The 25,028-nt window shown below is 46.3% G+C and overlaps 1 protein-coding gene across 1 annotated transcript in view; it reads left to right on the forward strand.

Moving 5' to 3' along the window:
* Window positions 1-25,028, forward strand: part of TRANK1 (tetratricopeptide repeat and ankyrin repeat containing 1) — a 111,589-nt gene that overhangs the window by 80,181 nt on the left and 6,380 nt on the right. The window contains exons 15-22 of the mRNA XM_006890659.1: window positions 2,118-2,317; window positions 2,595-2,732; window positions 7,024-7,170; window positions 9,557-9,713; window positions 11,018-11,106; window positions 13,414-13,517; window positions 13,626-13,758; window positions 20,508-20,653. Coding sequence (XP_006890721.1) covers window positions 2,118-2,317; window positions 2,595-2,732; window positions 7,024-7,170; window positions 9,557-9,713; window positions 11,018-11,106; window positions 13,414-13,517; window positions 13,626-13,758; window positions 20,508-20,653 — 1,114 coding nt within the window. The remainder of the gene's footprint in view (window positions 1-2,117; window positions 2,318-2,594; window positions 2,733-7,023; window positions 7,171-9,556; window positions 9,714-11,017; window positions 11,107-13,413; window positions 13,518-13,625; window positions 13,759-20,507; window positions 20,654-25,028) is intronic.

Here is a 25,028-nt window from a genome sequence, read left to right on the forward strand (position 1 = left end):
TAGACGTTTGGGTTGTTTCCATATGCCAGACATTCTTCTTCTTCTAAATTTTAGAGTTGCGATTTTTCTCTGTAAATAAGGGCAGTTTTTTTCTCTTCTTTTTCAGTCTTTATCCTTATTATTTCTTCTTCCTTTTTTGTTTAAAACTTCGAATCGAAGTGGAAAGAAGCACCCTGTGTTACTGAGGTTAACAGGAATACCGCTGGCATCGTATTTAGTGATAGGATTTATGGGTAGTGTTCGATAGTAGTCTTTTTCCTTCTTGATTGTCAGACGGCTTATGATGTAGTAAAAAGAGAATAAGAACACACACATTGTAAAATTAGATTAAAATTCAAATTTATTGAGCTGAAAATGGAGAAAATTGCTGGAAGCTAGAGTGTAATGTTTGCATCACATGCAATTTTTCAGGGTTTCATTGACTTTAGGGCACCCGACATCATTATTATAAACAACAACACACTCCTGACTGACGTTGCCTGTGAACCACAGGGTCCACCTGGGTCTGAGGACCTCAGCTTTCTATTCTTCCACGTTCTTCTCATACCTGGGGCTTTTGTTTTCCAGAAGGTGTTAACACCAAGGGCCTCCCAGGGACATCCTAGCCTTTTCTTTCGTCAGTGCTAGAAACACGTATTGAACTTGTATCCAGCCAGGCACGGTGGACACTGGGTAGATGGGACACACGGCTCAGTGTTTCTTTGTCTTCAGGACTAGCCCCAGATGGCATCGCATTTCCTGTTGTCTCCGTAGCATGGACTTGACATTTTAACTTGAGGACGTTCTTTATTCTAAGATGGACCGTTGAGTAAGAGCCACTTGTCCAGGAGAACAGCAGCCTTAGATAACATCAGGACCGAGCCTGGGAACAGCCTTCGTTTCTGCCCCTGCTTCCTTCCGGGTGCTTAGTAACCCGCTCAGACAATTACGCTTGAATCTCGTCTTCCCTCTTGGGATGGAGGAGGAGTGCCTGTGCCCTTTGTGTTTCTATGTGTGAAATTAGAAAAAGCCCCGATAAGAGGGGCTAGATTTTGAAAAGTCTATAAAATGTTTAAAAAAAAACCCCAACTGACAATCTTTCAGGCCAGTCACGACTGCCACTTTCATTTCCTTCTTGTTTTTAAAAAGGTGCATTACATTAGATGGCATTTATCATACACATGGTTTTTTTTACTTTGGTTTTATTTTTATTTTATAAAAATGGCACATAACAACAATTGATTTGCATACAAAGTTCATATACATGGTGTTTCATTCATTCTCATTGTTTTTCATATGATCATTCCCATACATTGTGTTTTATACAATTAATCACTGTTGATCTATGTAGGCATACTGTTACCCCATCTTTTCAGAACCCCAGGGGATCTTTCCTGATTCCTTCACCTCTCTCTTTGCCCACCAAACTCTGCGACCCCACGATTTCCCCTCCACCTTTCCTCAACTCCCCTCCCTCCTCCTTGTTCCCTTTTTATACACAATTTACGAGTTATTCTCCTGTTTTTGCATTAATAGTCTGATATAATAATGCACATGTGTTTTTGAGGTACTCCATGGAATGCTTTCTTTGATGGTTGCTGCTGTTGCTAAGTCCTTGACCTTGATAGATGCTCAATCAGTATCCTTTCAGAGCATAGAGAAGTGGCTCTTTTCAAAGTCCTTTCTTCAACTCCAGGCATCTTCCCGAGTGTAGGTCCCTTTCAGGTGGATGTAAACCTATTGAGAAAGGGTGATTACTGCCCACAGAGCTGTGCTGCTGTTGTCATGACAACCTTGCCACACTTTTCGATGAGAGTCGGCAGGAAAATAGTGTCCCCCCCCACCCCATTTATACTGGCTCCTCAGAACTCTTAACAGCTCTAATTGTTTAGATGAATTTTCTGCCTTGTCTCCTTTCTAAGGTAATTTTCTCTGCCGTGAATATCAGGTCAGGAAGGGGACCCCCACACAACACTCCTTGCCAGCCACACTTCTCTCCCTTCATCTGCTGCAGAGAGATAATCAAATAGAGCCGGAAGCAGGCTTGCGAATCTAAGTACCCATCTCAAGGGGGCGGGGAAAAAAATCCCCTGGTTACGCTGTACTACCTCTGTGATGCGTTTTCTCTTTGACCCCAGGAATTCTCAATCTGGCATCAGGAGTGGTGGATTTACTTCAGTTCTACTTCCCAGAATCTTTTGATCGCCTTCCAAGGGATTCTGGCCTCTTTGACGGCCCCAAGCCTACTGTCCTGGACTCTTGTAGTGTGAGCGATTTGGCAATTTTGCTGCGAGGGAACAAAAGGAAAACTCAGCCTATTGAATTTGGAGCCCACCAGGTGAGCGGCTTGGGATTTCACCTTTTGAAATAAAATGCAGTTTGCAATTAGGAAAAAAAAATTAAAGAAGATTAAGAGTCTGAATTATTTCACAAGATCGAATTCTGTAATTCTTGTCCCAGAATGGGTCGTTTTTGGAAATGTTTCCACTTGTTTTGCTGGCCAGCTGCATACAGACCTCTTTTCTCTAAAGACTCTCCCTCCCTCCCACAGAAATCAGTTGGGCTTTATGGATTTTCTGTTGTGGAACTTGGTGGTTTTTCTCTCTCATCTCTAGGTAATCCTTGTTGCCAATGAAATGGCAAAGGAGAGAATTCCCGAAGAGCTGGGGTTGGCACTTGTGCTGACAGTTTACGAAGCGAAAGGTTTAGAGTTTGATGATGTCCTCCTTTACAACTTTTTCACGGATTCTGAGGTATGTGATGGTGAACTGTTCTCAGATCATGCATGTATGTGTGTGTGGGCTGCGTGCCCCTCCACTGAAGGGGAGGGATTTGAACCTGAAGATGCGGGAGCTTCTCCCAGGTGCCTGTTTGCGTTTGCCAAATTCATCCGTTTCCTGTGGGGGTTGTGCGTTTGTTTGTGAGCTTTGACAGTGGCTGAGGGTTGTTCTCCAATGTGTCGCGGGCTGGTTGTTCTCGTGCCCTGCTCTTCCCTGATATTTTTTTGTGTATTACAAAGATCTGGTACCCAAGTATCAGTGTTTGGTTAGAGTTAACAGCAACTCCCCTTGGCCCCCTGTGATGCCCATATTGGACAAGTTCTAACCTGAGTCTTACAAGTGCAGGCAAAGTTAGCAGTGTCCACTCTAAGACAGGACTGGGCACAGACAGACACAGCTCTGAGGAGACAAGTGGGGCTTCGTCCCTGGCCACTGGATCAGGTAATGCGGGGGGACGAGAACAGCCACCTGCCAGGGTTTGGGGGACCCTGCTGGCATGGCTTTATCACCACTGCTTGCAGCTCGCGCAGACAATGGCAGCTGAAAAGGCCCTGGATTGAACCCCTGGCACCCCTGTGCCAGCCCACTCTTTGAAGTTGGCTTTTGAGCCCTGACAATGGTGGCTTTCCTCCCTGGCTTTTGGTAAAGCCACCAGCTCAGTGTCAATAACCTGGGTTTTCTATTACTGGCTTTTCTTATGACTGCGCCCCGTTGCAGATTCCCGCTGCACATGGTGCATGCTCGAAGGGCATGTCTCGAAGTACGCAAGTCAGGAGCACTGTTGGCCTTGACACCTTGAAGTCCATCCCAGAACTGACCATTTTTATGGAATCCTTACATTTCTTTCCTGGTCATTTTTCATGTCTTGTCTGCCTTAATTGTACCTACAGTAAATATTGCTATGGGTGCTTTACGGTCTAGAAAGTACTTTTTTTGAATGTTCCATCTCTCTTCATTCTCCACCAGCTCTCTGAGGTGTGTGTTTTTTAACTTTTTTTACCCTAATTCTGTAGTTGGCGGAGGGTCATGGAAGTTAAGTAAATTGCCCATAGTCATAATGTAGGTGGGCCGAGCCTGGAGATGAACCTGGATGAATCTTTCGACCTTTTCTGATGTGTCCCCCTTCCGTTTAAAGGCCTGCATGCAAACCCAGCTTCCAGAACCTTCCATGATGAGTTGCCATGCCTTATGCACATTCCTTTTCTATTGACTTTTGCTAAAACTAGGTGCACCCTCGTTAACCCTGAAGCCATTTTTAATCTCTGAGGACTAACTTTTTTTTCTCGTAATACGTCCATTGGACATGGTTGGACTGAGGCTCTCCTAAATGAGAAAGGGGTAAGACTCTGTCGTTCCTGTACTTCCTTAAGTGTGAGTTGTATGCTGAGGCCAGTAAGAAGCTCGAGGAGCTCTGCATTGATGGATCTGTGATGGTTTATAATTAGCTGTGTCTATGCCAGAAAAATCCAGCTCTCCTTTCTCACCTTGGTCCTAGAAATGGCAGAGCCCTAGGGCTCTTGACCATAATGCTTATTACACCAACGGCTTGATGAGTTGCATGACATGAAAACAATCACAAATTGAATCTTTCCATTGCATCTGCTTCATACTGTGTACATATAGTGGTGTTGTTGTTGTTGTTATGTGCCATTGAGTCATCTGCGACTCACAGCGACCTTATGTACAACAGCCCTAAACTCTGCGCTATCCTGTACCGATCTCACCATCTCCAACACACCCACCCCCATTACCCCAGTGACTGAATCAATCCATCTCATCGAGGGTTTTCCCCTCCTGCGCTGTCCCTCCACCCTCCCAAGCATGACGTCCCTCTCCAAGGACCGGTCCCTCCTTGCAGCATGTCCAAAGTATGTCAGACAAAGTTTCAGAAGCCTTAGGCTCCCTAAAATAATAAGACTTGATGTGTTGTTTTTGAATATACCAGCGAACGTAACCATTCATGCCCAGGTCAGAATCCTCTCTCAGTTTACAGAGGGTGAAAAAGAGTCAGTCTGCAAAGGAGGGGCAGTGCTCTCATTCAGGCAGAGTCCAGGTAGGGTTCACACGTAGCCCCCACTGCTGTGGTGTGGCTAGTCAGGGGGAGTCTTTTGGGGGTGACTGGCTGACACAGTGGGGGCACTTTAGAGAGCGTCTCCCCAGCCTCTGTTTCCCCCTTGTTTATAGTGCAGGCAGACTTTGTCTTTGCAGCCCTGCCACCTGGACTTGGATGTGTGTGATGTTCTTGTTGCCCTGGTTTCTGAGGCACCCTCCAATTGAGAGAATTTATCATTCCCGGCTCAACTCCAGGTTACCAGCTTCCCAGGCCCTTCTCCTAGGACGAGGGAGGAACTTGGTTAAACCAGACATTTCCCTTGTATGATTTTACCTCATCTCTGAGGAGAGAGAGTCATTTTCCTAGTCACCCCAAAACTGCCCTCCTGTAAGTCCTCTTCCCTCACATCCACGTGGAAGCCAGAGGAGAAGGAAGGAGAGGGTCTCCGGAAACCCCAGCTTTCATGGACTGTTTAACTGACGTAGAGAACAAAGTAGGTTTGCCTTTTTTTCCTCACAATGAAAGAAGCTGGACGGGTTTCAGATGCTTCTGGTTTTGTTGCCAGAAGTGCTGCAGGCCCATGTCTGTATCACAGAACATGCACACTCACTCCCAAAAGGCTCTGTCTTCAAAACAAAATGTGTTCCTTCCTGGAAAGAGCCCAGTCGTGTGTCTTATGAGCAGATTTGGCTTCTTACCTCGTGGTTCCAAAGTGCATTTACTGCACTAGACTTTTCAGAGTCAGCCAGTATCAGCTCCTGCTGTCTTCTGGGGAGATCCTCTCAAACGTCAGCCATTCATGTCTTTTGCCTGCTTTTTTCTTGGCAAACAATCCAATTCAAATAGCTTTTCGAAGAGTATAGGCATAAATATGTCCAAACCTTACAACCACCTAAATGATTATGATTCACATCTATATTCAAAGTGTGCTTGTTGATGTTATAATTGATTAAAAAAACCCCCAGCTATCCTCACTTAATAGAAAATTTTTAAAGCTTTAACTGAATATTTAAGTAACTTGAGCCCTGGGGCGACTTTAAAGCATTTGATCACTTGAACCCTCTTCGTATTATCAGTATCTTTGAAAATATAGGAAGGTAACAACTCTATTTTGTAAATAGAAAAATAAGTAGAGTTGATGTAGCTACTTCCATAAGAAAAACTAAAGTATGAAGTGTAGAATTCCAGGGGAATTCAAGACGCTCTTCTTAACCTGGGCTCTTGAGCTTTGTGAAGTCTACAGACCACGTGCATAGAGAAGATCCTGGGCCTGTTTTCATACATCTTGAGTATGAAGAATGTTGCTTATATTCTTAAATGGTTGGGAATAACGGAAGGAAGCCTACTATTCTGCTGCACATGAAAAGGATCTAAAACTAGATTTTAATGTCCATGAAGTTTGACTGTATCAGCCTCATTTATTTATAATCTGCGACTCCTTTGCACACATCAGAGTTGGGTAGTTGTGAGAGTTACAGCCCTCAGAATTGAAGGTATTTCTTATCTAATACTTTAGATATTAGAGTATGCCAGGCTCTGTTTTACACAGGTACCTTGGTGTGGGGGCTTGGGTAAGGAAGAAAAAAAATGAATAAGCTATTAACTAATATTGGACATTGTACTAGACACACTTTATTTTCTAAAATCTTGGGAGCTCCCCTTATCCCATTTACCTACCATAGCAGAAAAATAAGCAAAACATAAATTTATGCTGTCTGACTTCAGACTGCTTTGAACACTGTAGCCCAGCCACTAAATCCCCTTCCCTCCTTGCTTGATTTAATAATCTGCTTAGAAAATTGAAACACACCTGTCTTAAATGCGGCTGCTGCCCCTCAGTGATGTCTCTTGACAGAGGTGTGAAAGGCTTGAGGAGAGATACCAGGGGTGGATGTCTCCACTGCCTGTTAAAATTCAAGAATCAGGTAGTCGGATGGGACCTCCTGTGTCCTTAGTGTTCCTCCTTTAACAGTGTCCATATGCCCCGCTTCTCGGCTGTCTTCACCACGTGCTTGGACAGTTGTCACTGTCATTTCCCTGACCCTTACCTGTTCATCGGAGGCCACAGAACAGCTGCCCCGTCACACTCAGGCTAAAAGCTGCCCCTTCAGCCCTTAGAAAGCAGAGCTCCCCTCTTTGTGAGGTGCGGGAAGGTTGTGTATTCAGCTCTGAAGCATATTCGTTGGTCTTTAATTTGTCATCGTTGTTCAGGCTTACAAGGAGTGGAAGATTATCTCTTCATTTATGCCGCCGTCCTCCGACTCCAAGCAGGAAAACCGACCACTGATGGACGTGTCCCTGGAAAAAGCAAGCTCCTTGCAGGGTCGGTCACACATGCTGAATCCAGAAATGTACAAGGTGATTTGTTAAGCATGTTTTTCTCACGTGTTTATTTGGCAGGGAATAAGTGAGGCTGGGAGGAGAGAATGCAGTTAAGGTTGGAGCCTGGTGGTCGGTGGGTCTTCCTCGGTGCATGTGGTGGGTGCAGAAGGTGGGAGGAGGAAGAAGCAGATGTCCGTGTTGGGGGCTCTCTTTTTCTCATCAGTGGTGGGTGGGACACCCACCTTGAAGGGTGGGTGCTGTCTGAGGGTAGAAAGGAGAGCTTTGTAAATTCTTTTTAATCTCTGAAACTCTGCTCTGTTCAACTCAGTCACTTGCTTTTTGAACTTCTAGTCTCACGGCCCTTCTGGGGCAGAGATGTTTCAGGTGTTTCTGACGGGGAATCTGGAAGTGACGCTTTGGACTGTAATTGTTGAGTACTTTACAGTCGGAACTAACCCACAGCTGACCCTCAGCGGGTTTTCAGAGGCAGTTAATCGCACGAGAAGAGGTCACCGGTCCTTCTCCTGCGGAGCAGCTGGTGGTCTCAAGCTTCAAAGCCTGCAGGATTGCAGCGCAGCAAACCACTCGCCACCAGAACTTCTCCGGACTGTAGTTCAGTCGGATTATTCTGTGGCTGCATGAGTTTGCTCACCGTGATGGTTAAGGGACCGGGAGACTCCCCTTCCCCCTTGAGTCCTGGTTACATCACCAGTGGGAGTTCCGGTGGCCTCGTAGATGAGGGGCTGGGCTGCAGTTTGAATCCCCAGCTGCTTTGTGGGACAAAGATGGGCAGTCACTTCTTGTGTGAGTGACAGCTTTGAAAAGCCGCTGGAGGCTCAGCCCTGAGTCAGTTCCAGCTCAGCCGCAGTGACTTTCTTATCAGTGAGGAGGAGGCCGTATCTGTGAAGTTGGTGGAATCCTCACGGAGGGAAGTTGGTAGGGACCTCACACGGCTCAACGATGTAATCAGAGAAGAGTGAACCACGCAAACCCAAAATTCCTTTGGAAATGTACTATCTGAGTTTTATGTTTCATACAGTATAAAACAAAGCAGCAAAACAGCAGTCATTCAGTTATTTCTTGAAATGCCTAAAAGGCACAGCAGAAGTTGAAATAACAGCCAAGCTCTGAAGAGATTAAGATTGTTAACAGCTTCAGCTTCCTTGGCTCCACAGTCAATACTTTTTTTTTTTAAATTTTACTATTTTTGTTTGAGTGTACCGTCAAATCAGATCTGACTGGTACAGGAGGAGATTGTCCCTCCTTTCCTGGCAGAGCATCTGGTGGATTTGAACACAGTCAACACTCTTGGTATCAGCAGCCAGGAAATTGAAAGATGAATTGCATAAGACCTCTCGAGTACTGAAGACCAACGGTGTCAGTCTAGAGACTTAAGATGTCCCTGGTCTGGGCCATGGTCTTAAAATGACTTGCTATGCATTAGAAAGCTGGACAGTGACTAAGAATGATAGAAGAATTGGTGCCTTTGAGCTGTGGTGCCATGTTGAATATACCATGGACTGCTGGGAGAACAAACAAGTTCGTCCTAGAGAGGGTGAGACCAGGTTGCTCCTTGGAAGCAAGGATTCTGAAGCTTCATTTGACATACTTCTGGGACGGGACCAGTCCTTGGAGAGGGATGTCATGCTTGGGAGGATGGAGGGACAGTGCTAGAGAGGAAGACCCTCGATGAGATGAACTGATTCAGTGACTGGGGTAATGGGGTTAGGCGTGTCAGAGACAGTGAGATCAAGATAGAGCAGGGTTCAAAGCTGATGTACAGAGGGTCTCTGAGTCACAAGCCACTCGATGGCACATAACAACAGTAACATGTGCCTTGTTAGCTGGCCACAGTTCCGTTACGGCTTTGAAATGTGCATTTCACTTAATCACGTAGATTATCTGCTCCACATGCCACCATAATCCCCTTTGATCTGCAGTCTCTGCCCAATGGAATATGGCTAGTCATGAGGTAAGCACTGAGTAATTCAGCACTCAAGGTAGTTATAAGAGAAGTAGGTGACTCATTTAAATTTTTTAAAATTTTATTTTTTGTGTGTGTATGTACCATCAAATCTGATCTGACTGGTACAGGAGGAGATTGTCCCTCCTTCTGCAGCAGAACATCTGGTGGATTCAAACTACGCACCTCTGGGATTTCAGTACAGCTCATTTAATTTTTAAAATTAACTCCCAGGGAAACAAAGTAGGGAATGCTAACATTCTATCTCACTGCTGAAGCAGTGATTTAAGTTGGCAAAAATGAATCCTGTTAACAGTTAACTTTGTCAGATCTCTGTAATTTCGGTTTGAACGTTTCCCGAACCTGAGTGAACCCACAGACCATGTCCCAGTGTGACTGCCGACCGCAGCCTCACCCTGTCCTCCCAGCCTTGACCCTGCTCTTTGCTCTTTCCGGCAGCTTCTCAATGGAGAGTTGAAGCAGTTGTACACGGCCATCACCCGGGCTCGAGTCAACCTCTGGATTTTTGATGAAAACAGAGAGAAGCGGGCTCCTGCCTTCAAGTATTTCATTGGGCGAGATTTTGTCCAAGTTGTGAAGACAGATGAAAATAAAGGTAAAGTATCATTAAAAAGTTTCATTAAAAGTATCATTAAGATAGGAAGCATGTTTCTCTCACCTGTTCTTAAGGTACAAAGGATCCAGAGGTTAGAAAGCACTTTGTTTTCCTTCTCAGGAGGAGGAGGGATTTTTGAGAGAAACTCTTACTCTCCCTTTAAAAAAATGAGTGCCATGGGCAAGGGGTAGAGGAAATACACACCAATAGGAGAATATATAATTGCAGGGGGTCAGGACTGCAGCCTTCAGTATAGATTGAGGCTCAATATCAAGAAGACAAAGATTCTCATCACTGGTTCAATTGGCAGTATCAGGATGGATGGTAAAGAGATTGAGATTGTTCACAGCTTTAGTTTTCAGGGAGCTCTGGCGGCCTAGTGGCAAGAGGCTTCACTGCAATCCCAGAGGTCTGTGGTTCAAATCCACCAGATACTCTGCTGGAGAAGGAGGGGCAATCTCCTCCTGTATCAGTCAGATCCAACTTGATGGTACACATACAAAAAATAAAAAGCTTTCTTTTTCTTGGCTTCATAGTCAACACTCTTGGCACCAGCAGCCAGGAAATTAAAAGGCGCATTGCCATGGGAAAGTCTGCTGTTTGGGACCTCTCCAAAGTGCTGAAGAGCAGTGGTGTCATTCTGGAGGCTAAGGTGCGCCTGATACAGGCCTTGGTCTTTGCAATCACTTGTTATGCATCAGAGAATTAAACAATGACTAGGGAGGATAGAAGGAGAATTGACATCTTTGAGCAGTGGTGCTGGAGAAGAGTATTGAATGTACCATGGACTGCCAAGAAAACAAACAGATTAATCCTAGAGAGGGTTAAACCAGGCTGCTCCTTGGAGGCAAGGATTCTGGGGCTTTGTCTGACATACTTTGGACATGTTATAAGGAGAGACAGGTCCTTAGAGAGGGACATCATACTGGGTAGAGTAGAGGAACAGCGCAGGAGGGGAAGACCCTCTAGGAGGTGGATTGATTCAGTGACTGGGGTAATCGGGGTGGGTGTGTCAGAGGCAATGAGATTGGCACAGGATAGAGCAGGGTTTAGGGCTGTTGTACATAGGGTCGCTATGAGTCGCAAATGACTCGACGACACATAACAACAACAACAACAACAACATTTTCCTCCAGTTTTTAAAAGAGGAAAAGAGAAAATAAATAGTGTGTCTTACCCTCCCTTATAATATCCACATCAATCCTTCTCTGAAGTGAAATGTTACCTTAAGCAGATGCCGGATAACCTAGATTGTAGTGAAGGTGTGCTCAGAGAAGAAACCCGTGGTTGTTTTTTCTCTTTAGATTTTGATGACAGTATGTTTGTTAAGACTTCAACCCCCAGCGAGTGGATCGCACAGGGAGACTACTATGCCAAGCACCAGTGCTGGAAGGTAAGGGGCTGAGTCAGGAGCCAAGGTGAGGGCTTTGGAACCCGGGGCCTTAATCTCCTAGAATTGTACTGATTTCCAGCATAGCACCAGGGTAACAATGCCTGTACCAAATCCCTTCTTTAAAATGCCAGCCAGGTTATACCAAAATGATGTGAACTCCTGTCCCACTGCCTTCCCAGCACAGACATTGGTAACCCTTTGTTTCAGCCAGAGGCCGGTATGTTGATAGATAAAATCAAAGGGGCCATGACATGTCCCGGTAAGGAACCCCTTAATTTCTTTCTCTGGTACACAGTATGCTTAGAAAGTTCTCTTTTTATTATACTGAATTTTACAACAGTAATATATGGGTCTTCTCCTAATTTTTTTAAGGAGCTCTGGTGGCCTAGTGGTAAGAACTTGGACTGCTAACTGCTAACCGAAGGTAGTCAGTTCAAATCCACCAGCTGCTCTGTGGAGGGAGGATAGGCAGTCTCTTCCTGTACCACAGTCTTTGAAAACTCACTGGAGGGTCAGCTCTGAGTCAGTTCTGACTCAACAGCACATGATAGCAACAATAAGAACCTAATTTTAAAAAATCGATTAGGTCTAAATTCATAATGCCGCTGTTATAAAAGAGGACTGACATTGGGGTTGGAGGAACTAAGAAAGATGGAATAAATAATGGCTACCTCATTGAAACAGATGAGGGAGAGAACTGTTTGAAAGGTATATATGGTTAAGTATTATTGTCATGACAGGAGTCCAGAACGAAGGCTGCACAGAGGAGTGGACGTGGGGGGAGGGTCTGAATAATGATGAAGGAGTTTTTCCTCTTTTAGTTTTCAAAGAGAAAAACTAATTCGGGGGGAGGTGGGCAGGGAGAAAAGTCCAACAGTGAGTGAATGGAAATCCAAAGTCTCTGTAAATTTTCATTAAAATCAATTAATTTAAAAAAAGGGAGGAAAATTGATGAGGCCTGAGTTAACCGCCCATCTGAATCTGGGGCGCATAGCGTAAGCTTTATCCTCAAGCCAAGCACAAACCTTTCTAGTGGGCTTTTGCAGCCTTTCTGGGAAGTGTTAGTTATCTTGAAATACTGAAATCAGCTTGCAGAGCCCATCAGTCCCCTTCGGTCAGTGTCCCTCCAGTGTCCCAAGCTCTTCGGTGGGGACCCAGTGGCACACCTGTCTCCCATGATGCCGTGGTAATGATGTCTTCACTTGGCAAGTTACAACCGCTCTCCTAAAAAGGTGTTTCAAATGAAATAAGGAGAAGGCTGGTTTTATCGTTTGCTCTTCAGTCCAACGAAGTCAATAAGCGTCATTTCGCTCTGTCTCCTCTTAATAGTGCCGCAGGTCCCTCAGGGTCGTAATTTCATAATGGCCACAGTAGCTCCAGGCGTCTGACTGTCCCTCCTCTGCACCCCAAGCAGGCATGAAGGACAGACGCTCTCTGTGCTTGGGGTTCTTTTTCATTATGAAGTCTCTGGTGGTCTTCCCTTGGGCTCATTGACTAGTACCAGGACATTCCTAGCTGCAAAGGAGTCTGGGAGAGTAATGCTTTCTGGAAGTTTCTGAGGGAAGTACTAGCTGCCATGAGACAAACAAGAAAGGTGGAAATCTTTGGGGTAGATACCCAACAGTGTCCAGCTGGGCATGCATGACCAGTGTGCACGTTTGCTCAGGATCTAAGTGTCCCAGGCCCCCTGGGGCCCCTGCTGGCAGCTGCAGGAGCTGCGAGAACAGCTGGGGTTCACTTTTGGATGGAGCGTTTTCTTGCCTTTACCACACACCTCACTGTTGACTCTAGAGAGGTTCCAGCGCCTCAGATGCTGTAGTATAAATGTCTGCAGCTTCTCTTGCCAGTGAGACGGGTTCTCTGGAGGGCTTGTCCTGCTTACTGAACCTCCCGGGCCTTCTACCTCATGTGCCTGAGGTCAGGGATCCCCGGAATTCTCCACGTCTCTGACCTGACGTTGCTGTTCTGCACAGTGAGAAAGATTGTGCTTCTCACCCATCACTGGTGGAAGATGAAACGAGGGAGGATGGTGACCTATTTAAAAACAACCCTGTTATATATACTTTCCACGTGAATTCCGGATACCTCGAAAAGGTGCCATTGAGTGTGAAGTATTAGCTGGTTACTCCTGTAGGCTCTGTCTTTGTTAGCATCCCGAGACTTTTCTGCTCCTCCCTCATAAGGTGGGGCTGGGCCGAGGCTCGGTTCCTCTGTCAGTGGGAGCGGGTGATGTCTTTTCTGCTTTATCTCTTGTCTTACACCACGTCCGTCACCTCGTGGCGGATCAAAACCTTTTGCCTACTCCAGGTTGCAGCCAAATGTTACCAAAAAGGAGGTGCATTTGAGAAGGAGAAGTTGGCACTGGCCCACCACACGGCTCTGAACATGAAATCCAAGAAAGTCAGCCCCAAGTAAGAGTCCTGGGGAACCTTCCATTATTGCTCCAATGGAAACGGCAGGTGCGATTCCGTGGGTGTCGGATCAACATCTCCTGACGGTCCTGTTTTCCCCTTCCCCAGGGAAAAGCAGTTGCAGTATCTGGAACTGGCCAAGACCTATTTGGAGTGCAACGAGCCCAATCTATCGCTCAAGTGTCTGGTGTACAGCAAGGAGTTCCATCTCTGCGCCCAGCTGTGCGAGAGGCTGGGCAAGGTATGGCCCGCAGCCTGCGGCTGCCCGGGGGCTTTAGTTAATAGCACATGGAGTGGGAAGTCCCACCCTCTGCGTGCCATCAAAGCGGGCTTCACCCCTCTAATAGGGAACGGTTGGCTCTGGTGAGTCTAAGAACTCCCTCTCCCTCTCCCACCTGTCCATGTCTGTGTTACTGTTAGGGGCCCAGCATTCATCACCTATTGACACGGAGTCACTTCTGACTCATGGGGATCCCCGACTTGGTGTCTGAGACCACCCCACTTTCTCCCCTACAGCGATTGGTGGATTCAAACTCTACCACAGTGTGTCGCCAGAGCTCCTTGGTATTAACCACGGGGCGGCTGGAATTTAAAAGATATCTATTGTTTCACGGCCTGAGTCTGCCTGCTTAAACGGCCTGGTATTTACATGACTGCTTTGCTGTGCTCACAGTAATTATTCCAGACCTACCCTGTTTTACCAGTTGCTTCCAATTCCATATGGCTGCTTGCTTTAAATTTAAATTACAGGAAATCTGAGTTGTTATTTTTTTTTAAAAAAAGAAAAATCCAGTTTACAGATGCCTCTTACTTGGACTTCAATGCCATATAAGTTAACTGTCAACAGCTGGACGCATACCTGCTTGAAACAGAATTGTGTTTATCGCAATCACCGTCACTTGGTGCATTTAAATCATGGAAAGGACTTGAAGGCTCCCTTGATAGAGAACTGTATGCACCTGGTCCAGCTTACCCACACGTTCAACTTAGGAGTGGGTCCCCTCCCTATCCCGGGACTGCCTTAAGTTAAAATGTAATAGAAGTTTGATTGTAATCCCTCAGCTTCGTGACCCACATCTCCAGTGCTTAGCCTTGTAGAGCGTTTCTGTCATCGCAGGACGTTTTTATGGGCAGAGCCGGTAACCCAGAATCACCACATGATCAGCCCGCCTGAAAGAGGGTCCTGAATGTTTGTGTTTTTTTGAAAGATTAACACAGAAAATGGAAGTGAGCAGTCTGTAATTTTTATAGCAGTTTGGTGTTGCTGTAACATCTTGGATCATTTTCTTTTTTTTGCCCTTTTATTGTAGTTTTTGTTTTGTTTTTCTTGTTGTGTACCATCGAATCGGATCCGGCTGGCACAGAAGATTACCCCTTTGAACCGTGTGCCTTTGGGATTGCAGCACAGTTTCTTGCCACTAGGCCACCAGAGCTCCCTTTTTTCTTGTAGCTTTGGTGCAAGTGTACAGAACAGATGAGTTTTCTGCGCAACAATTTATGTTCCTTTGTTTCAGAATGATACAGTTTGCAATTCCCGGACTCTTCCTATTCCTCCATTTCCCTGTGTCCTTCTGAGTTTGGTTTTTGGAGGAAGGTTCCACTTTCGGTCTCGTGTGGTTAATTGCTCTTTGATGCACATTTCCACTCTTGTCGGTCCCTCACTTTAAGGCCTGTCTAACACGGTTTGGATCCACCACCTTCTCAGAGAGGTGGACAGTCTCCTCTCCTGCCATTTTCTGCCTCTGAAAACCCACTGGAGGGTCAGCTGTGACTCGGCGGCACATAATAATGTCGCTGGATTGGAAGTTGATCTCAGTGAGCCAGTGTGAGAGATCAGCTCCAGGCCTGGCGGCTGTCTCCGGGTTACAGTCGCTATCAGACCATAGTGTCGTCTTAATCATTTCTTTCTACTGTGTTGATCCCGATGGATTGGAAAGTTTTGAAACCTTTGGTGTCTCTCCACAGACAGTTTGAGAAGCTGTGCTGTAGAAAACATGATAGGGGAAGGTTCTTGCACTTGAGACGTTTCCATGTCTGTATTTGAAATGTGGTAACTTTTCAGAGCACCCCGAGGGCATCGAGGAGGTTTGAGGTGGGATCTCCCCCAGGAAAGTTTATGGTGTGACAGGTGTCAGTGTCATAGACTGTGATGCCCTCTGGGTCCTGTCTGCCCTGTCTAGTTTATTATGGGATGGAAGTTGTTAGGATGTAGATGAGGAAAAGACGTTTAGTGTGAGGGAATGTACCAGGGTCCCAGGAACTAGCGTAACCTAAGTTTTATAACCCCTGAACTTCCCTCTCCAATGCTACCATCTTGGACCCCAAGCAGTGACCCGGTAGGGCCTAAGCCTGGTGACCCCATATTGCCCAGCAGGGGCCGTCAAGGCCCCCCCCCCCCGTGTCCCCACCCTGCCATGCTCTGCCTCTGAAGAGGGGATATTTGGTTTTGTTAGTACCATCGAGTCAGAACCAACTCAGAGCTGACCTGTTAGCAGGCTTTCAGAGGCAGCAAATCGCATGGGAGTAAATTGCTCATATTTCTTCTGAGAAGATGAACATAAGTTTACTTTCTCCTGGTGGATTCGAACTGCCTGCCTTTGGGTTGGCAGCACGCGTCCTTATTGCTGAGCCACCAGAGGAGGCTGTAATTGCAGCTCCACGTCTTCTCCGGGACTCGGCAGTGCTCTGCACGTGGAGGCCATGCGGTTCTGGACACACAGCCTTGCTCCTTTCCCGTCTCGTCTACAGGCTTGTCCGCCATGGTGGCTGCGTCTGCTGCTTCTCCCCGCAGTCCATTCTCGCGGGTCTTTGCCCCACGTAGGCGAGTGTTTCCTTCCTCTGCGCAGGCCCCTCTCTGAGATGGCCCGCACCTCCCAGTCAGCCTCAGATGGTGGCACCAGAACTGGCCGTCATGCTTCAGTGTGATGAGCCCGGCAGCAGCCTTCAGCAGAAGCCTGCCGAGGTCACCTCGCTTCCTTGCTCCCGCCCCCAGACGTGGCCTCCCTCTAGAAGGGCTCGTGAGGGGAGCTGCCGGGCGTGTGAGATCTCCTTTCAGGGATTCCCGTCTGCCTGCTGCTCCCCTCTCTGTGAAGAGCATCACTGGTTTCCTGGGAAACCTCGCAAAGTCCTCGGCATGGGTGGCAGGTGGGAGCCTTTCCCATAGTGCCGCACGGGCCAGAAACGGGGAACTGCCACGCAGAGCCCACCTTTCTTCTCTCCCTCCAAATGGCACACGTTTGACTCCGGAAGAGCCCTGACACGTAGGAACAGCAGCATTTGGAGAAGGCGACTCTAGACAAGGTGGCTAAGTGTGCCCTTGTCGTGACTGGACAGCCTCGCCTATGAGGTCATGGAATATTCCTGCTGAAACATTACCCAGAAATTATATAGACGGTCATTTTGGTGTCATCCCCTCGGACACAGTCACTTCGTGTGACCTGTGTCCCCTGCACTCTTCTAGTAACAGTGCACAGTGCAGTACTAATAACAGCGTGTTGCAGAACAGACGGGGAGCCTGTTGGCCCAGAGCAGGGTGAGGTGGGGAGAAATGGTAAAATGAGAACGAGAGTTCGACAGGAGCCACTTGTACGTGATCTCATCATCTTGTAGTCGGTACTGGAGTCTGTTCAAGTGTGATGTGGACCAGATGAGAGTTTTGATGGAGGAATCACATGAACTTAAATTTTAATTTTTTTTATTCTCTTTGAGAAGCTCTGTAGAAAAGCAGAAGTAGAAGTAGAAAGACCACTTGTCAGTCTTACTTGGGCTGAGAAGACGGGGTGTGGACTGGGGTGACGGTGATGGAGGTGTGGGGAGGACTGGCGGCTTGGAGTGCGAGGCCACACACACAGGGTTCGCTGGTGGGTCAGAGGGAAAGTGTGAGAGGAAGAGTTATCATCAGTAACCAGAAACCCTACCAGTGGTCCACACGGCCCACTCCTGGTACCTTAAACATACTTTTCCAAACTCTTCTTGCTTGACATCCTTCTCTTTTTTGTTGTTGTTGTTACCTCTTCTGTGGAAGAAGGATGGGCAGTCTCCTCCCATGCAGTTAACTGCCTCTGAAAACCTGCTGGAGGGTCAGCAATGGGTTGGTTCAGGCTCGACGGCTCACTACAACTCCCCCTTTAAAAACTGTGGTAAATGTATAGGTAACAAAACCTTGACCATTGAACCTTCTGATACACAGTTCAGTTGACTTATGTTCGGCCTGCTGTTCAACCCTCATCTTTAACAGAGGCTCAGTGTCTGCTAGGCATTGAATCTTCGTCCCCCCTCCACCCCGCAGTGCCCACCCCTGGTAATCACTATAAACTCGGGCCTCTATACATTTGCCATTTCTAGATGAATCCTAGAGTTGGAATCATGCAGTATTTATCCTTTGGAGTCATATTTAACTTTGGATCATAACGTATTTTATTTGACTTGAATATCTTTCCTCTGTGGCCTGTTTGCACACCCATGTTCTCCTTACTGGCAGCCATGCTTATGTATTTAATATATGTCTCCATACACATACATTGTTGTTGTTATTGTTAAGTGCCATCAAGTCCTGCACAACTCATAGCAACCCTGTGAAAGAAAGACGTGGACACTTGTATAACTTTTATCCTTTCTCCACGTTCATAAGGTTTCCAGAGGCAAGCTATTTTGGAAGTGGATGCCACTCCTGCTTCCGAGCTAGTTTTAATTGGGAAGCTCCACTAAACACCATCCACCGTGGGAAACCATTATCGCATTTGATGCATCAGTGTCACAGTGTTTAGCATCACAGCAACCACGAGTTACCTCTGTACAGCAAATGGACAGAGCAGTGCTATACCACTTAGAAGAATGTTTGACCAGAAACAATTGAAACCAGGCCTGAGGGCCGCAGACTAAAAGCACCCACCGTTGTCTTGGTAGCATCACTTTCTGTCCAATAGGCCAACAGAGCTCTCTCTAGGTTGTTGTTAAGTGCAGTTGAGTTGTAGATGACTCATACATTACATACACATACATTCTTGTTGTTGTTGTTATGTGCAGTCAAGTCACAACTCATAGCGACCCTATGTACAAGAGCCCTAAACCCTGCTCTATCCTGTGCCAACCTCACTGTCTCCAACAAACCTACACCCACCACCCCAATCACTGAATGATTCATCTCATCGAGGATCTTCCTCTCCTGCGCCGTCCCTCCACTCTCTCAAACATGATGTCCCTCTCCAAGAACCAGTCCCTCCTTGCAACATGTCCAAAGTATGTCAAACAAAGCTTCTTCAGAATCCTTGCCTCCAAGGAGCAGCCTGGCTTGACCCTCTCCAGGATGAACTTGTTTGTTTTCCTAGCAGTCCTTGGTATATTCAACACTCTTCTCCAGAATGACAGCTCAAGGGCATCAATTCTCCTTCTGTCCTCTGTAGTCACTGTCCGGCTCTCTGACACATATATTACTGAAGATAAACAGTAGTTTGGTCAGTAGGTGTTTTTATGAAGTTAAGTGACATCTTCAGCTTTTTCATTTTTTCCGTTCCCTGCTGGAGTGTTAGCACTTCTGACTGCAGTGAATGTCTTGAGCAGACAGCCACTCAGTTTTGACTTAGTTACTCCCTTGGTAATGAGTGTTTGGTTGCTGGGAGTTCCCAGCTTCTGCCCGACGGTTGGAGTAGAACACAGCTGCTTCAGTCAGCCCTGGGGGAGCCTTTGTGCAACATACATTCCTAGGTGTGGCACTCCGTGGCACCCCTGTGCTCCCACCCACCTGCACCACAGACGGTAGAGGCTGTGAAGGTGGTGTTTGTGTACTGTAGAGTCGGAACCAACCCCGTAGCTGAAGCTCCAGTGGGTTTTCAGAGGCAGTTCATTGCACGGGAGGAGATTGCCCGTCTTTCTCCAGAAGACCAGCCACCTGGTGGCTTCGAACTGTGTGCCTTCAGGACTGCAGCGCAGCGTCTTCCCATTAGGCTGTCAGAGCTCCCTGTGAAGGTTACAGCCAAGAAGATCTAATGGTCTGGTTCTAGTCTGTAATAGATGGGGCCCACGTTAGTCAAAACAGACTGTATGACAGCTAGTAACAGTAAAAGCCCCTCTGCTTTCCAGAGCGACTGCACGTGTGTACCCACGACTTCCGCTTCCCTCATTTCCTTGACCAGTTTAGTGGGTATTGGCTTGTTAACTTTTCACAAATCTGATGAATGTGTTTCTCCAGGGTTTCATGCATATTCCTCTGATGGTTAAGGTTGAACATCTTTGTTCAAGTTTCCTTCCTTTGGCTTGTTTTCTGTGCATTTCCCAGGAAGTCTTTAGTGGTTGTAGGAATAGAGCTTATATTCTAGATCTGCTCCACTGATCACGTGTGACTATTTAAATTAAGTAACTTGAAAAAATCAGTTTCTTGCTAGCATGTAGGGCTCAGTATTCGTACGTGACCAGTGGCTGTCATGTTGACCTCTGCGGGCATGTCATCATTACAGAAAATACTGCTGGATAGTTTAGTTCAAGTGTTAACATTTGTCTTGTTAACTTTATACTGTGTGCTCTTTTTATAATTTTTTATACTAGTTTATTTACAAAATTAGAATACATTGTTTTTCACACCAGATCTTTCCCATGCTTGTGTGCTCTTAAATTAAACAGTTTAGATGTAATCAAATCCATTAGTTCCTCCCCTGAAGTTTCTGTGTTCTGGATTTCGCTGAAGATAGCCTTTACCTCAAGGTTATAATGGTATTCTGTAATTATCCCTATTAGCTTTCACAAAGTGTTTGGATCCATCTGATGTTTGCCTTTGTTTATGACGTGAGCTTGAGATTTAACTTGCTTTTCCTCCACATAAATACCAACTTTTAAAAATATTGTTCATGTATTAGTGTTTCCTAATCGATTTCTAAGAAATAACATCCTCTTGATAACCAAGCATTGATGAAAAAGCATGGCATTTTTGTTTTGCTTTTTTTAAAGATAAAATAGTGACGCTGTGGGCTCTAACAGAAATACTTTCTTTTGTTCTAGATAAAAGATGCTGCCTATTACTATAAGAGAAGCCAGCGCTACAAAGATGCTTTCCGGTGCCTTGAACAGATTCAAGAGTTCGATCTGGCCCTCACGATGTACTGTCAGCAGGAACTTTATGAGGAAGCGGCTGTTGCTGTGGAAAAGTAGGGGTTTCGTTTTCTCCCTCACTCCAGGGTCCCCCCGACCTCTCTGCGGAAGGCTTACTCTGGGTGTTAAACTGCTGCTTCTGGGGGAGTCACCATGTCCTCCCCATCTCCTGCTTGCCTGGGTCAGGAGCTCTTTCACAGCAGAACTCTTACTCTTTTTTATGTTTGGGGTTTTTTTTGGTAATTTTATTATTTTTGTGTGCGTGTACCGTCAAATCAGATCTGACTGGTACAGGAGGAGATTGTCCCTCCTTCCCTGGCAGAGCACCTGGTGGATTCGAACCGTGCACCTCTGGGATTGTAGTTGCAGCTCCTTGCCACTAGGCCACCAGAGCTCCCCTCTTTTTTATGTTTTATAAACTTTTGACATGATGCAGTATGCAGAAGACTGGAGATGAAAGTGCGTTGTTGAGTACCATGCAGTTGGAACTGATGCATAGCTGACGCTCCAGCGGGTTGTCAGAGTTAATTGCACAAAAGGAGATTTGAACTGCATGCATTCGGGATTGTAGCACAGGTTCTTACCACTAGGCCAAATAGAGCACCCAAAAGTGTATTGTTGTTGTTGATTGCTGTCGAGTCGAACACAACTCATAGCGACTCTATGAACAAAAGACCTAATGCCTTTTCATAACTGTTGTTTCTCCAAGTTCATAGAGTTTCCTGGGGCATGTGGTTTTAGGAAGTGGATGCTACTCCTGCTTCCAAACCTATTACAACTGGGAGCTCCACCAAACACTGTCCACACTGGGAAACCATTCTGGTATTTGATATTCCAATGGTACAAGGTTCAGCATCACAGCAACCCAGGTTACTTCCTACAGCTCTTTGACAGAGAGTGATACGCAAAGTGGAAGAATCTTCCTCCAGATAAAACAGCACTACTCTCATTTCACGGTTGGTTAAGTGTTGTCAAGTCGCATACGAATGAGAGTAACTTTTGCACAAAAGACCTGAACTCTGTTCTATAACTAACATAATTTCTGTATGTTTAGAGAGTTTAGAGAGTGTGTGAATAACGTACGCAGCAGTCTCAGTGTTTTGTGGCTGACGATTCTGCCCTCTTCACCTTTCCTTGCTCAGGTGACGGCTTTGCTCCTGTGTGGACGGGTAAAGATAAGAGCATTCTCAAGCTGTCCAAAGTCTGTGTCACTGTTGTCGCTTGGCAGGTCCAGAGCATATTCCTACATCTAATATGGATGTGCATACACCCTCAGCTGTAGGGCACAGACGTTTCAAACATGACCCGTGTGGGTGTGTGGTTGGGGATGGAGGAGCTTCCCTGTGAGCTTCCCTGTGCCTTTAAGCTTTGATTGACATCCTGGTGTCTGTAGGGATGGGCACAGTGAGCAGGTGACAAGAATCTAGGAGCTTGCTGTGTTGGCTGTCCCAGATGAGGCCCTTCTGAGGGGAGAGCTGGAATTAGAGATTCCGCAGTGCTGCCTTCTTCTCGGCAGGAGTCTGCGTCATCTCTCTGCTTCTGGAAGAGTGAGCCGTGGGTTTGTGCTCTCTACAGAATTATGCATGTTGGCAAAATGAACATAATTGACCCAGATGTTGAAACTCGGAATCTCTATTTTTAAGTTAACTCTGATGGAAGTTTAACATACATTTAGGAAAGTCCACAAAGTCTTCACAAAGAGAACACACTTGCATAACTATCATCCGGGGAGAAGAATTTTCTTTCTTGACATAAGTAGGTGTTGAGTGCTGTGATTAGTAATTGACCCTTTTCCTTCTGCAAAGCTCTTTTTTTTGTTTGTTTGCTTTTGTTTTTTCTTCTGGTATATTTACACAATTCAAATACAAATTCAAACAAATTCTTTGAATTTCCCTCACCCCCCACCTATCAAATTGTACAACCCAATGATTAATCCCCACTTCCCCCTGCACACCCACATCCCTCTGCTTCCAGCCTCTCCCACCCCTCCTGGATCCTTATACTCATTTTACAATAACAATCTTATACAACAGTATTTATCTTTGTGGGACTGAAGTTCGTTCACTCAGCATAATGCTCTCCAGTCCCTTCCGGGTTAGGTACTAATTTACAAAGTTATTGCTCCTGCGTGCTTCAACCAAGCTCTTGATGCCATTGTTGATGCGGTGTGAGGGCCAGCTTTGGAATGCGTAATTTATACAAAAGGAGGGGACCCGATTGATTTGGTATCTGGTAAATATGCATAAGCCATTGTGCATGTGATATTGTCGTGGAAGTGATCATCACAGTGTGAATAATTGGCCAAACTAGTTCCCCTGTGAGCAGCAAAGGTGAGGTGGTATAGCCAAATGCGAGAGGAGACAGTACACACCTGGAGGGCTTCGGGAGATTTCCGCCCCATGTCCAGTGAAAGCCACGAAACAAAATGTATGACTCAGTGAGTGGAAAACCAGTTTACTCTGTAAACTTTCACTCAAGAAGAAAGTTAAAAAAAAAAAGGTTTTACTACATGACCTGCTGGAGAAGGAGGGACAATCAGTCAGCTCTGATTTGATGCTGTGCGCACAAACACACACACACACACACACACACACACACACACACACATGGTTTTAATGGCACCATGGTTTGAGTTCTAAGTGTAGCCCAGGTATGAGCTAGAAGCTCATCTTCAGTTTATCTTCACTTTTTTGAGAGCTTGTTTGCAGGTTCTAGCAGGTCTTCTCATAGACCCTTGACCGAAGGACAGTCCTCCTCCTCCCGGGGCTGGTCATCTTCTCCAGCCGAGTGCCGCTTCGGTGAGGGAGGAAGGGGACACCCCCTCTAGCCGGCCAGATCAGCCCAATCAATGGGGTGACAGATGTCTCAGCCAGATCGCACCCACCTCCTCTCGTAGCTTTTTAACACCCAGTTTACTGAATGTAGCGTTCATTTACTAACTGGCCTATCTGAAGATGCATTAAAAATATTTTTTAATTTGGGAGAGAAAGATCAACCCTAGACTTCTGAGATCAAGTTTTCTCATCCATTGGAGAAGTTGGGGTTCTTTTATCTTCCAGATAATTGCTCCCAGTGGTTAGATTTGAAAGACTATCTAGACAGTTTCATAAACATGGTAAAAAATACTCCACATTTTGTCAGCCAGTCATTGGCAGAAGTATGTTCCCTCTTTCATCTGTATTTATAGCTTCACAGAAGACCTGTTAACACTAGGAACTCTGTTGCCTTTACAGTAATCCTGAGGCATCCTCAGAGGGTCCTTGGGCACTTGCGAAACAACAGTTTAAGTCAGCCTCCAAAATATAGTTCATGGGTTTGTCCTCATGTGTTTGCAGGGAGCTCTGGTGGCCTTGTGGGTAAGGACTTGCACTGTTACCCCAGAGGCAGGCAGTTGGAATCCGCCAGTTTCTCTGTGGGGATAATCTGAGACTCTTGTGCGGTTTATAACCTCTGAAAACCCACGAGAGAGTCAGCTATGAATCGCGTCCAGGTCAGAAGCAGTGAGAGCTGTGAGTTGAGCGTCTTGGTCCTTTGTGTTGTGTGGATAGAACTGATTTATCACCAGCATACAGAAAGCCTTTCAAAGCCACTTGTTGAAATTTTTGCTGTGATTTGAGTGTAAGTTTACAGAGCAGATTGGTATTGTGTTCAGTTATTCATCCCTGTGTTGTGCGGGACATTGGTGACGCTCGCCTGTTGTGTCTGCACTCTCCTCGGTGTGTCTCTTTGGTTATTGTTTGCAGCCATCCTTTCAGCCTCTCCCTTCTTGCCTTCTCCGCTTTGTCCTTGGCACATGATGCCCCTGTGATCTTGAATGGTTGCCTGTTCCAAGGACTGAGTACTTCCCTGGGGTTGTTATGCGCCATTGAGTCACCTGCGACTCATAGCGACCCTGTGAACAACAGCTCTGAATCTTCTCTGTCCTGAGCCAGTCTCCCCCGCCCCCCAATTACCCCAGTTTCTGTGTCAGTCCCTCTCGTTGGAGCCTTCCTCTCCTGCGCTGTCGCCCCGCCCTTCCGAGCGTGATGCCCTTCTCCAAGGTGTTACAGTCCCTTTTTAGACAGGTTGTTTGTTCAGGCTGTACCACAGGGGTGACTCCGTTACAGGCTCAAAGGGCCATCGTCCTGGAATGAAAGCCGGTCTCATGGAGATGAGATCAGGGAGCTGGACCACTTCCAATTCTTCATTTTGTTCTCTATTTGCTCTCCCACTCTATCCAGTTCCTCCTCTGCTGTGATCCCTTCTAGACCAGGCAGCAGTGGGAACCAGGGACCCCCTAATTCTCTGGTCTCAGGCACATGGAACTTGAGAATTCCCACAGCTAGTTGTGCTACTGATTTACGGTGTCTGTGTGTTTTTTCTTCACTCTCCTTTGCTTCAGCGGAAAGAACAGTGGTTCCCTCCTTCGATAGCGGCTCATAAACGTTAAGT

This window comes from Elephantulus edwardii, unplaced genomic scaffold, assembly GCF_000299155.1.
Source record: "Elephantulus edwardii isolate Elephantulus edwardi_28Jun2011 unplaced genomic scaffold, EleEdw1.0 scaffold00091, whole genome shotgun sequence".
NCBI classification, from domain to species: Eukaryota; Metazoa; Chordata; class Mammalia; order Macroscelidea; family Macroscelididae; genus Elephantulus; species Elephantulus edwardii.